Source organism: Aquarana catesbeiana, linkage group LG03 (assembly GCF_042186555.1).
Source record: "Aquarana catesbeiana isolate 2022-GZ linkage group LG03, ASM4218655v1, whole genome shotgun sequence".
Classification (NCBI taxonomy): Eukaryota; Metazoa; Chordata; class Amphibia; order Anura; family Ranidae; genus Aquarana; species Aquarana catesbeiana.
In genome coordinates this window covers 470,387,945-470,402,488 of record NC_133326.1, presented here as the reverse complement: position 1 = coordinate 470,402,488, position 14,544 = coordinate 470,387,945, and the positions used below count along the sequence as shown (strand labels likewise).

Here is a 14,544-nt window from a genome sequence, read left to right as displayed (position 1 = left end):
TAGGAAGAGCACGCCTCCAAAATAAATCCTTGGTAAGTTCTTTATTAATGACTGCTTGAAAATAGATAAAATAAGTAAGTAGGCATGTCGCTATTCATGAACTCTCTATTCTGTATCTTTGTGAGAGAAGGGATTGCTCAATTCAGCCCTGTATTCTGTTCTTCTCTCACAGCTATTAGCACGTATTGTAACAACCTTTGAAAAACATTTAATAGTACAATCATTATTAATCATAGCATTCCATGTGTAATTATTATGCATTATTCATACATTGCCAGAGAATGCATTGTCTTTTATTAAAAGGCAAATGACAATAGCACTGAATAAATATACCTTTTGAGGCTTGGTTTCTGTGTCTTCTGCGGTGACCAGTCAGTATTGGGAAGCTTTATCTATAAAAAACAAAGCAGGACAGAACAATGAAATCATACACATAACCTATGTGTTCTTCCCCAGAGACTGTTCTTTGAATTTTGCTTAGAATAGTGTTTTCCCAGCTCCAGTCTCTTAGTGACCCCCAACTGGCAAGATTTTTAGCATATCTCTGCATGAGACCAATTTGCATACACTCATCCTTAATTACATTTGAATGGAGATGATTTGCAGGTGGCTTGGTTATAATGAAAATCTGATGTGTTTCAGGAAAGGTCTGCATAAAAGATAATAAGAAAATGCATAAAGAATTATAGCTGTCAGGTAATAGAAACTAAGAAATAAATAGGTCTATGGACCTTGTGCCCAACTTGCAGCCCAAGGTTCACCTTTGGCCCTTTGTTGCTTGTTTTGTTGCCTTCAATCCTAAGCAGTCTTCTAGTGGGATTGGGATCACTGATTTGTAAAGGGGCAGTGACCTCTAGCAGTCTCCTGTAACATGTCCCCAGAAGTCCCAGTGTCTTCTGCAGCATGTCTGAAATTTCCACCCATAGCATATCCACAGACTATGACCATGTAGTATTTCTGAAGACCCTGACAGTCCTTTCCCAGACAGCAGGGATAACTTGCCACAAATGTGTGGCAGTGTTGAATTGTAAGTCTGTTAACTTGCTGGCAAGTTGTACACTTGCAGAGCACTTGAAGCACAAGTTCTAGTTGACACTTTTCCAATTTGCAGCAAATTTTTGCAAGTCTCTACTAAGAAGAAAGTTGCAGTGGTGAGTATACAGCAAGGGCTCTGCAAGTCTACAGCATGAAAATTCAGCCACAGTGACCCCTGTGGTGGGATGACTATCGTACAACATAACTGAACCAGAACTTGCAGCAGACTTGCAAAATGTTTGTAAAGAAAGTTATCTGGAGTCATGCAATGTGAACTTTCTGCAATTGCGCAACACATGTGTGAAGCCTGATAAGTCTAGCAATAGCTTAGCAAGTCATTTTCAAACTTGTAGCTCAGTTGCTTGCTACCTGGGTTGTAGCATTACAAATGCTGAATATTAAGTGTTGCTCCTTGGTGATATAAAGAGACACAGTTGGGACTCCCCATACTTTGTAGCTTGACGACCATTGGTCTACGGGCATTCCTGCTTTTGGCGGTACTTTCTACTGCTGACACGTGGCAAGGATCAGCATTGCTTTATAGCAACCTGCTGCTTTTAAGCTGATATAGGCACTAAAAACAAAACTTTGGGTAATAAGGGGGGTCAAGATTGAAATCTTTAACCAAATCAGCACCCCTACACTGTGCCAATAGTTTAGCTCCAGTGATTTGGCATTTTAAATTATATGGAAAGGGGGGTGCTATAACCGGTCATTTTTTGTTACAGTCTGTGTCCCTGAGAGGGGGTTCCTTCACTGATCCTATCCACTTGACCTCGAAGGGAGTGAGGGGAATCTCCCAACCTGAATTGGGAAAAAAAAATAATTGTCAAAATGTCTTATTCCCACCATACCTGAATGTGAACCTTGAGCAAGCTTTTCAAAATGGACTGAAGTGTGAAATACAAATTACATTTTTTATTTTTTTTAAAGTGTAGTAGAGGAAAATGAGCTGTTTCACAAAGAAACCAATCAGATTACAAATATTGTTTTGTGGGCAAAAAAAAAAAAAAAATACCCTAGTAAATCAAGTTTCCAAATATAACTTAATTTTTTCCCCTTTCTCCTTAAGTCCACTGAGAGCTGTACAGAGATCTTAACCTTTTGCCAATTCAAATGTATTGCCTGGTGGCTGCTAAGACATCTGCAGACATCTTCAAACACAGGTGTATTTATATCAAAGAAAAAAGTCCTTTGATGTGCTTTGCTCCTAGATCAGAGCTCCTAGCTCACATTCTCCCTATTATACTAAACTAAATCACAACCTGTCCCTTTCAAAATGCACACTATCTGTCCCTATCATAATAAAGTTTCAATCTGATTTAATAGATGTCTTTGAAACAAAGTTAACTTAAAAAGGCTAAAAAACATGAATACATAGTAAGAAATGAATACAAAAATCAAAGAGCAGGGATTTCATGATCAATAGAAAGGGACTCGCTGCCAAGGCCTTGAACTGCCCTTGGAAATTAGGTACAGTTGGTAGCTTTTAGTGCCTATTAGTGAAGATAAGCATAAACATGTAAATACAGTATAAAGGGTTGTTGGGATGCCTCTGTGTTTGCATACAATTATAGCCACTAAATATAGCTTTTTCTTATTTGCCCTTTGCTCAGTAAACTCCTTGTATATTTTACTAGAGATTTTGAGAATAATACTGGCCCTCAGGGAAGGAAAACTATATTTTCAGGACTGCAATCTCCTGGCATTTGCTCAAATAGGTATTGTGAGACAAGATAACATTCAGTTGTCTTTTTTTATTTTATCAAGATAGAGGCTTTGTTCAAATTGTGTTTTGTTTGGGACGCATAAGCATTCACTGTTTGTTCCCAATATTCTACAACAAAATAGTTACAGTAAAAGTGATTGTAAAGTCTTGTTTTTTTTCTATAAAAATAACAAACATGTTATACTTATCTGCTCTGTTGCAGTGGATTTGCACAGAGCAGACCAGACCCTCCTCTTCTTGGGTCCCACCTTTGTGATACTGGTCCCCCCCTTCTGTTAGGGGCCCCCACAGCAAGCAGCTTGCTATGGGGCACCCAAGCCAAGCTGCAGCTCCATGTGTCCATTTAGACACAGAGCTGCTGTTTGGCCCAGCCTCCTCTCTCTCCTGATCGGCTAACTAACTTTAAATGACAGCAGCGGGAGCCAATGGGGCCGCTGCTGTGTCTCAGCCAATCAGGAGGGAGAGTCCCAGATGGCCCAGACACTTGTGGACATCGCTGGACAGAGAAGGGGCTCCGGTAAGTATTAGGGGGGCCGAAGGGGGCTCCTGCACACAGAGGTTTTTTCATCTTATTGCATAGCATGCATTAAGATGAAAAAACTTCTGACTTTACAACCCCTTTAAGCTGGCCATACATGGATTGAAATTCGGACGGTTCAGCAGGGACCAGCTGAATTTTGGTCCATGTATGGGCAGGAAGGTTGTATAGAAATCAATATACTGATTGACTTCTGTGCGACCATCCTGTTGGACCCTCCCTGCTTAATCAGTGCTGCAGGCTATAGCTCATAGCCTGCAACACTGATCAGTGTATTCTGAAGACGGGGGAGTCTCCCCACTCAGAATATAAAGATAAAACAGGAGGATTCTCTCTCCCACATCAAGTGGGGGAATCAAGTCAGTTTTTTAATTCAGCCTGCTGGTTGAATAAAAAAAACTGTATCGGGCCTTAGGCTTAGTACGCACGGGTCAAATGTCAGGCGGCATAGGCCGGCTCAATAGAAACTGGCTGACATTTGGCCCGTGTGTACTGCAGCTGGTGCGATAGAAGTCGGCCGTTCAAAGGGGCATGACGGAAAAAGGTCTGCCGTTTGGCTACTGATCAGTGTACTGACCGGAGTGTTCTGGCGTGGGGGGTCAGCCCCCTATCAGATTACAATAGAACAGCAGGGGAGATCGCTGTACTAACATTGCATAGTTAGTACAGCGGATCTGAACCGAGCTGTGAGGTTTTTTTTCATTCAGCCCACTGAATGAGGTTGACAGAATACCAGAGAAATACCAGGAGATTCAAGGAAACAAGTAAATTGATTCAATGTTCCACCAACGCACATCAAAAAATACTGCTGCAATGTTAAAGTCCTCTTAAGTTACTCAAAGTTAAGCAAGATTCACAGTATGACTCTGAAAAATTAGTGAGTGAAAATAGTTTAAAAATAGTCCTAAGCTATTTCTAGATGCATTGAACTTTTCTGCCAGGCACTCCTCAATTCATATTAAAAGATTTACTGTCTGTCAAGTTCTCCCTTTGTGGCAATCAGAGAGGTAGCGACCTAGGACCAGAATAAGGTCTACCCAAACTATATTTTCATTTTTGAAGGAAAACGCACCTTATGGTATGTCCATCAGAACCAATTTTCACTTATATCAGTACAGGTCAAACACATATCGTGCACAATACAATTGAAAGCCTTTTTCCATAGAATTTTCCTGGAAGTTTTTTTATAGGACGGGTTGCCAGGTCTTTCCTCAAGCTTCGCTATTTGCTCACTCTTGGAACCCGCCATTTAGAATGTGATAACATATGTGCATAGCCAATTTGTACACACATACTAGGCACATAGGCACAAATCAGATAGGAAAACACACACCAAGATCTCAAGTGCTAAGAGCTGTCAGTCCAATGTGTATATATGTGTGTATATATATATATATATATATATATATATATATATATATATGTATGTGTGTGTGTGTATATATATATATATATATATATATATATATATATATATATATATATATATGACCCGGATAAATGAGATAATAACCAGTGTAGCTACCTAACCACTGGAAAATGGAAGACTAGCAACAAAACACAAAAAAGCAGCGCTCCATGGGCAAAATCATGAGTCATATAACTGGTAGATATATGAAAAATAGTTAATTGAACTGAGAAGATGAACAATCCCTACACAGTTCTGTATAGGATTGTGGGATATAAAAAAAAACAAATGCAGCAGTCATACAGCATAAAGCATCAAAATAAGGATAAGTTTAAAATGTTTTTTTTTTTTTTTTTTTTTTTTTTTTAAAGCAAAGCAGTACCACACAGAAAAACTGTGACACAGCACCATTTCAAAGTGAGTGAGATTTTATGTTCATAGCTATGGTGCACAATCCCATTGTGTATATTATTATGGCTGGCAACTGCCATGTAGCTGAGTCTAAAAAAAAACAATGATTATGTTTAATAAAAATATATCACTGGGTAAAACATTCTGCAGCATGACTAGTAGAATTAAAAATTGATTTATCTACATTAAAATAAATACAATGCACCTAAATTATTCAGCTTTTGATAATATTCCTCTTTTGCCATTGTTATAAATAACCTTAATTTACCAATTCTGCTGAAAGCCGGCTCGGTGTACCCACCACACTATTCCAGTAAGCTTCTTGCTTTTCCTTCTAAATGAGACGTCAACTGTAAAGCTGTAACACGGTGTTCTAAATTGGCCTTTTACTGCAAATAATGCATTTATAAATGAATGCAAGTATTTCTTTCATGGAGTTGAAGAAATGGATGCTTCTATGTGTTATTTGACAACCATTAATTCTGATTCATGTGGCTTTATATTTGCACAAAAATGAAATTGGGTAATGAAACAATTCCAAGTAGATGATAAATAACACAGCGCTGCCATCTAGTGGTAGATACAACACTCCCTGTTTGTACCACACTGAGGCAAAGCCTTAAAAGGTCAGTGGAATTGCCATCAAGCCATATCATTTTAAATTAAATTAATTAAATCCACACAATCCAATTAACGGCTTTCGCACATCCTTCTCAAAAATAACCCTGCTAATTATGTTATCAAATAATTTGCTGTCGCACATATGGGGGCCATATGCTGAAAAAGTACAAAATAAACTTGATTTGAGCAGCTGCCAATATTCTACATCTAGCCATCAGGATAAAATGTCATATTGTTATTTTAATTCCTGCTGATATGCAGTTTGGTACTGCTCTACATACAGTATATGTGAGGAAAGTGATTACTACGCTCAGCATATTTATATAAAAATATATTGTCAACTTATACATCAAAATGTGACTGTTGGCATATGGCAATATTTTGTTAAAAGTTCAATGGAAATCTGTACTGAGAAAATATAGAGGGCAGCTTTGCTAACCTTTCCTTCAGAAAATGCTAATTGCTTGGCCTCTGTGCTGAATCAATGAAATCATTACTTTCTGGGTTTTAATGACCTCCAAAATGTTTGCAGATCAGAGGTGGTTGTTTTATTTTGTTATCTGTAGCTGCATGCTTCTTAAAGTGACTTAAAGTGATGATAAAATGTATGAATGTATCCAAGTAAACTGTATCTAATTGTTTACCAGCTATATACAGTATTATCTGAACACTTTTAAAGGTAACACTGGAATATCATCATGGGAAATGCAGCTCAAAGAACAATGTAAAGAACATACAATAAAGAGCAATGGGAGTTATTTACGAAAGGCAAATCCACTTCACACTACAAGTGCAAAGTGCACTTGAAATTGCACTGAAAGTGCACTTGGAATTGCAGTTGCTGTAAATCTGAGGCGTATATCTGAAATGAGGGGAAGCTCTGCTGATTTTATCATCCAATCATGTGGAAACTAAAATGCTGTTTTTTATTTTCCTTGCATGTCCCTCTCAGATCTACAGCAACTGAACTTCCATTTGCCTTTGGTAAATAACCCCCATTGTTCTTTACTGTATGAATGCAGAATTCATCTACAACATAAACACAACCCTATGAATACATATACTTATATTTACAACCTGTGCTAATGTTGCACCAAGATCCAAATATATGAAGTAAAAAAAAAAAAATGGTGAATAATTATTTTGTATTTTAAGGGGTCTTTTTTAAAGCAGCGGTATGGCTGCACTGTGGCCATACAAATGCAGTAAAAAAAAAAAGAAGAAGAAAAAAAGAAAAACATTCAAAAAGCACAGAGATGTGTTTTACAAATGTGTTCTGCGCTACATCATTTTTGGGACTCTAAAGCCAAGGGAGCACATTAAAAATGAATGAGCTTTAAAAGAATGAAAACGCTGGAAAGAGAACCCAGGCATGTGGCCTGTCAAAGTCACATGACCCGATCACCCTGAGGCTCTCTGATGCATTGTGCAGAGGGAAATCTATGTGGCTTTGCAGGCTACACCTATTTTTATGACTGAACAGCGAGTGGATAGCCCTTAATGCCTCATGTGTAAACAAAGTGCTACAAAAATGTTTTTTTCTTCTAGCAATCAGTCACCATCCAACTGGCAATTTTAAAGGGTTAGTTTGCCTTTCTGAAAATATGAGATAACAAAATCTAGCTCACGCTGAGTCTATGAGGACTGAGAGAGCCGCTGCTCTCGTGCACATCGCTGGATCGAGATCGGGCTCAGGTAAGTGTAAGGGAGGACTGGGGTTAGCTGCAAGTTTTTATAGTAAATGCAGAGAATGCATCAAGGTAAAAAGCCTTTAACCTTTAGAACCATTTTAACCTCCCTAGCAGTATTCCTGAGTGTGGCTCGTGGTGAATTTTCAGTACCAAAAGCAGTAACCTCGAGCCACACTCCAGATCGCATCGCAGGATCCAGGCAAAGTTACTTCCCTTATCCCCAGGATCCTGCGATGTCTCTCCGCTGTGTGTGCGACCTGTCCTCCGCACGATCTATCACAGTACCAAGCTCCGTTCCCATTGTGTACTTAAAAGGCATACCCCACTTTTAAGTACACAATGAGGTTTATTTACTAAAGTTGGAAAGTGCAAAATCAGGCTCACTTCTTCATAGAAACCAATGAGCTTCCAGGTTTTATTACAAAAGCTTGATTGAACAAGCTGGGGTTAGAAGCTCATTGGTTTCTATGCAGAAGTGAGCCTGATTTTGCACTTTCCAGCTTTAGTAAATAAACCCCATTGTGTACTTAAAAGTGGGGTATGCCTGTACTGTTCTTTCTGCCTGGAAACTGGAGATTGTCCATAGCAACCAAAAAGTGTCCCTTTACGTTAAAAGTGGTTTTAGACCAGCTAGAAAACAGCGATAGTAAATTAGAATCACTTGCAGAATTGAGCAATAGTGAATCACGGGGAAATTCGTCATCAAACACTGAAAGTAATGACAGCGACAATTCTGCAAATGAGCAAATCTCAGTGTTTTTGATTTGATTACATTATTGAATAAATTGTATTATTATTATTTGTTATAATTATTTATAGTTATTTATTATATTATAATTTATGATTTTGTGTTTCAAATTTTATCATACCCGGGATGTCTACTAGACCCTTATTTGGATAGATTTAAGTGTGTTATTCCTAAGAATTACAGGTCTACAATATAAAACGCCAAATTTCCATGCAAAACATTGTACCGCTTTGAGCATCAAAAATCTGACATAATCATACCGCCAGGGAGGTTAAGGCACAATCATATCTAAATGAATGCAGACAATGCACCTCTTACTATTAGAACACTGGGATTGCTTAGCTATTAAAATAAAAGCAGATCCTTTCATTCTTATGTCCTTGTCAGAAAGGGTGCAGTAAGACAACCAGCAATTTATTCAAAACAGTCAAAGGTATGACTTTGCTAGTAAGGCTTCTAAAAGTCTTGCGTTGTATATTAGTTCACCCAAAGGGGATTTTTTTTTTCTGAACAAAAGCGGGGTTTCATTTAGGGCTGCAACTAATGATTATTTTCATAATCGATTAGTTGGCTGATTATGTTTCGATTAATCGATTAATCGGTTAATAACCTTAAAAAAGGTGTGATATATAATTTAGTTAATATGTAAAGTTTAAAAAAAAAAGCCAATTTATTCTTAAATATCTCTATGCAGTGGTAAATATAAATAACCAACTATATGGTTAGGGAGCAAAATTTAGAATCCACTCTGAGAATAACAGACAGAAGAGATATACTGTATATACTATTAGAGGAGAGATATACTGTATATACTATTAGAGGAGAGATATACTGTATATACTATTAGAGGAGATATACTGTATATACTATTAGAGGAGAGATATACTGTATATACTATTAGAGGAGATATACTGTATATACTATTAGAGGACATATACTGTATATACTATTAGAGGTTGAATCTGGTAAATATCATCAGACTCAGATCTTTTTTTAAAGAAAAAAAAAAAGTTAAAGACTGTTTTGCAGATTTTCAAACAGAACTGTAATATATTATATGCTGGCCATACAAAAACGATTTTCGAATCATTAGTGGGGTCAAATCGATGTTCGTTTTCAACCAAAGTGCCAGGAAAATTTAGAAATAATAGAAAATTGCTTGGTCAAAGGAATTTTCAGACAATGTATGTGGTTTTCGTTCAGAAATTGCATTAATTTTGAAACAGAATGTTAAAAGCAAGTGAAAATGTCAAACATTCTTTCATTCAGTGAATGTACAAAGATTTTTCATATGAATATTCTCATCTGAAAATTGATCCATGTGGCCAGCATAAGGCTCGGTACACACCTATGCAGTTTGCTTTTGATCTGTTTCTACACTGCTTTTTGCTGTATGTTAAGTACAGTATAGAGTGCGCCAATAGCAAGGTAAAAAATTTCTGCCTTTAAAACCACTCACTTTCTGCCCAGGACTACATGTCCCATGAGGCATTGCTCCTCACACATTCACAAGTTCTCAGGCACTTACTGACATGTATGGACGGTGTACTGAGCTGTATGTGTGCTGCACTGTATTTCCTGATATGTAAACAAATAATGCATTCTGTATGCTGGCCAATTAATCGGCTGGCCGATTAATCGATTATGAAAATAGTAATCGATTAATTTCATAATCGATTAGTTGTTGATTAATCGATTAGTTGTTTCAGCCCTAGTTTCATTTTAAGTTTTCTGATTATATGTAAATACAATCAAGTTCTAAAAGTATTTAGATATCCAGTAAATGTAAAAAATAATTAGGCCATACATTACACTGAATTTATGTTTAAACTGAATGTTTAAGATGAATACGTTTCATGTGCATTAAAACAAAAAGTGTGCAAAGTATCTTGCTTTCGCTAGAAAGCAGCTGCAGCTTCAGCAGAAAAGACTATCCCCTGACAGCATGCTGCAGAGAAGAACCTTTGTTCTGGAAGCAGTGGTCTCTCTGCGAATGTCTAATACACCCCCCTGCTGAGTCAGAGCTAGATCTCTCCAATCAGCAGGGGACATAAGTTTTGCTGATTGCTGAGCTGTAGGTGTAATGCTGGCCATACATTATAGCATTTTGTTGTACAATTTTCCTTTAGATTTACCAAAATTATATCAAAAGGCTGTCATGGACAAGAGTCTGTCCTCACTAGGGGGTAGACTGGCTAAGCAGGATTTGGTTATAGCAGATGGAGCAGGCAGTGGTGAAACCTTACGACGAGACACAAAGAGCTCAGCATGCCCACTCATTCAGAAAAGGCGATAGCCCTTAGAGGGGCCAAGGTGCAGAGTCAAAGAAGCTGCCTGGTCTTCTCCAGAGCTCCTGATGGTGATGATGGGTTTTGCTGCTGACAGTTCCCAGGTTGCAGCCCTTTGACTCGAGCAGGTAACTACCTAGGACAAGATCGGGTATGCAGATAGAGTTTCTTAAACTGAGATGCTGGGACCACAGGTCAGTAGTGAGTACAGTTTAAGTTGGCAGGGATGTACAGAATCACACAGAGACAACTGAGAGCTGATAGGTATACATGGGATCATTGGAAGCATGGGAACACCCAAGGAATCACAAAGGTTCTAGGATGAAGGTTGCTGGCTGGAATACACAGGAAGTCACTGGAATTAAGGAAGACGTGGTGTTGGCTAAGGTGCACGAAGAAGTCACAGCTACAAGTGAACTGGAGTGCTCAGGAGAATAACACAGGTGCTGGGATTCAGGTTGCAGGCTGGAACATGTAGAGAATCACTTGGGATAGCTAAGAAAGGAACACTGGAGATCACAGAAGCATAATTAACCTCCCTGGCGGTATGATTATTTCGGATTTTAGGTGCTGAATGCGGTACAATTATTTTGCATGGAAATTTGGCGTTTTATATTGCAGGCCTGTAATTCTTAACAATAACACACTTAAATCTGTCCAAACAAGAGTCTAGTAGATATCCCGGGTATGATGAAGTTTGAAACACAAAAACATAAATTATAATATAATAAATAAATATAAATAATTTTAAAAAATAATAATATAATAATAATAATAATAATAAAATAAATTTCCCCACGATTCACTATCGCTCAATTCTGCAAGTGTTCTAATTTACTATCGCTGTTTTCTAGCTGATCTAAAGCCACTTTTGACATAAAGGGACACTTTTTGGTTGCTATGGACAATCTCCAGTTTCCAGGCAGAAAGAACAGTATATATAATATAAAACTGCATGCAGGGCATGGGCCAAAGCACTGGGGACAAAAGGGATGTGAAATAATTTCATACAGTACTGTAATCCGTAAGAGAGAAAGAGTGACATGAGAGAAAGTCCCCCCACCCGTCTGACTCAGCCACATGAGAAAAAGTCCCCCCACCCGTCTGACTGATTCCCGGCTCCCGCTGCCGGTTCCCGCTGCCGCCTCCCGCACACTTGCAGCCCACGGCGGCCGGCTTTCTGTAGCGGCGCCGCGGTGTATGGGCGTGCTTGGCAGAGGGTGGGGGCGTGTATCTCACGCCCCCTACTCTCTGACAAGCACGCCCATACACCGCGGCGCCGCTACAGAAAGCCGGCCGCCGTGGGCTGCAAGTGTGCGGGAGGCGGCAGTGGGAGCCGGGAATCAGTCAGACGGGTGGGGGGGCTTTCTCTCATGCGGGGGGGTGGCGTGTGTCACTCGCGCCCCCCATATGCAACAGGTGACAGGTGGAGCCTTAAGCTCCACCTACCCTCCCCTGCACTGCTTTCCTGCAGTGAATCTTCTCCTCGGCCCTGGGGCTGTGACGTCAGGAGGAGAGAGAGGAGCACGAGGGAAACCCCCAGGACAGCAGGTACAGTGATTTAATAAAGTATATCAGTGTTATGGGCACTGGCAAAATTTGATGGGCACAGTGGCAGCGTTCGATGGGCACAGTGGCAGCGTTCGATGGGCACAGTGGCTGCGTTTGAGGGCACAGTGGCTGCGTTTGAGGGCACAGTGGCTGCATTTGAGGGCACAGTGGCTGCGTTTGATGGGCACAGTGGCTGCGTTTGATGGGCACAGTGGCTGCGTTTGATGGCACAATGGCTGCGTTTGATGGCACAGTGGCTACGTTTGATGGCACAGTGGCTACGTTTGATGGGGCACAGTGGCTGCGTTTGATGGGGCACAGTGGCTGCAATTGATGGGGCACAGTGGCTGCAATTGATGGGGCACAGTGGCTGCAATTGATGGGCACAGTGGCTGCGTTTGAGGGCACAATGGCTAAGTTTGATGGCACAATGGCTACGTTTGATGGGGCACAGTGGCTGCGTTTGATGGGGCACAGTGGCTGCGTTTGATGGGGCACAGTGACTGCGTTTGATGGGCACAGTGGCTGCGTTTGATGGGCACAGTGGCTGCATTTGATGGGCACAGTGGCTGCATTTGATGGGGCACAGTGGCTGCATTTGATGGGGCACAGTGGCTGCATTTGATAGCACAGTGGCTGCATTTGATGGGCACAGTGGCTGCGTTTGAGGGCACAGTGGCTGCATTTGATGGGCACAGTGGCTGCATTTGATGGGCACAGTGGCTGCATTTGATGGGCACAGTGACTGCGTTTGATGGGCACAGTGACTGCGTTTGATGGGGCACAGTGAGACCCCCCCCCCCGTGATAGCATTAAAACTCAGCAGCTAAAAATACTGTAGCTGCTGACTTTTAATATTAGGACACTTACCTGTCCAGGGACCCAGCGATGTCGACACCTCAGCCGATTTTCGGATTGGCTCTCGGGTTTTGCCACTATCATTTATGGTAAGGGAAACCGCCCAGTCCCCTACTGCACATGTGCGAAGCGCGTTGCACTTTCTGAATGGCCCAGCGGAGGAAGGAGGAGGGGGGCAAACTTCAGAGGGGACAGCGCAGTCTCCCAGAAGTGGGGAAGCCCGTTCCCCCCTGAAAGGTGCCAAATGAGCCTAAAGAGGAAGGGGTGTTGTTTACAGATGATAGGGTGGGTCTTAAACAGGAAGGGGTGTGGCCTCGGCAGGATGGGGTGGGTCGTATTTAAATTAGGGGGGTGCATGCGTTTAGTTAGGCCTAGGGCAGCACAAAACCTAAATACACCACTGCTGAGGAGTCCGGCTGATAACATGAACATGTGCTGCTCGAACACTGAGCAGCCCACACACTAGCCCTTTAAGACAGCGCCCCCTCTGTGATTTGCTGCAGTGAAGGGGAAGCAGGAAGCCAGCAACCAAAGTCAGGGCAGGGCCCAGCGCTAGAACTTGAAATCGGTGAGTGTAGGTCAGGCTTCTCATGCGACTAAAAATAAAGATCAATATAACAAGTAATACATCCTGTTTTAGTGAACAGAATTGTAAGATCTTGGTATACAAGTAATCCTTTCACTTGCGATGGCGTATAGCTTACAGGGCTGGCAGGAAGAGCCCTGTAAACAGATTCTATATAGCCACCAAGTTTGTTTACATTTCTTCAGCTGTCAGCTTTCTTGCAGAAGTGATTTGGCCAGCTGTAAAGATCACATGATAGCTTCTACAGCACCTTGTCATAGCAACAAAGATGTGTGGGAAAAAAAAAGAAAAAAGTAAAACAATTGCAACTAAGTGTTTTTCTCAATAAAAAAACTGCTTAAAGCGACTGTAAAGGTAAAATGTAAAACAAATATATAACAAACATTTCTATACTTACCTGCTATGTGCAATAGAGTTGCACAGAGCAGCCATAAACCTTCGGGTCCCCCACCGGCTCCTCCTCTCTGTCCAGTGCTTCCATGGGAATCCGCTTCCCATGGGGCACTCGTGCGTGTAAAATCCCCAGCCCGGCTCCTGCGTCCATTGACACAGACAACAGGACTCAGCCCCGCCCCTGCTTCTCATCACTGGCTTTGATTGACAGCACTGGGAGCCAATGGCTTCTGGAGCCCCAGCAAAGCCAATGAGACCCAGAAGTGAGGGGAGAAAAGAGCTGCAGATGTGCACAGTGCTGGATCAAATGAGGGCTTGGGTAAGTAAAAGGGGGGGGGGGGGTGCTGATGCCTAAACATTTTTTACCTTAATGCAAGGGATGCATTAAGGTAAAAAATGTTTTGGCTTTATAACCACTTTAAAGTCCCCTGTACCTACGTACAAGCACATGCAAACATATAAACATATACATGCATTTTGAGGAGCCTACATATGAAAACAGCAATTGTGTCACACATGTTAAATATTGCCACTCACATCCCATCAATAAGTCTAGAGCCATCATTCACAGATAATGCTAACATTTTTATAATGTTGCCTTATGAACAATTTTGGGTATCACATTTTTTTTTCTTTTTGCCGTTTTAGGGGCATGCACAATATAAAGCTAGACCTGCTTGGTATGTG

At 40.8% G+C, this 14,544-nt stretch overlaps 1 protein-coding gene across 5 annotated transcripts in view; it reads right to left on the bottom strand.

The window, feature by feature from the left end:
• Positions 1-14,544, bottom strand: part of LOC141132481 (protocadherin-10-like) — a 127,444-nt gene that overhangs the window by 45,009 nt on the left and 67,891 nt on the right. For all 5 annotated transcript variants that reach the window (XR_012242911.1, XM_073620885.1, XM_073620882.1 and 2 more), the window contains exon 2: positions 334-392. Coding sequence is in view for 4 of the 5 variants with exons in the window: in XM_073620885.1 (XP_073476986.1) it covers positions 334-392 (59 nt within the window). In the remaining variant the exon portion in view is untranslated. The remainder of the gene's footprint in view (positions 1-333; positions 393-14,544) is intronic.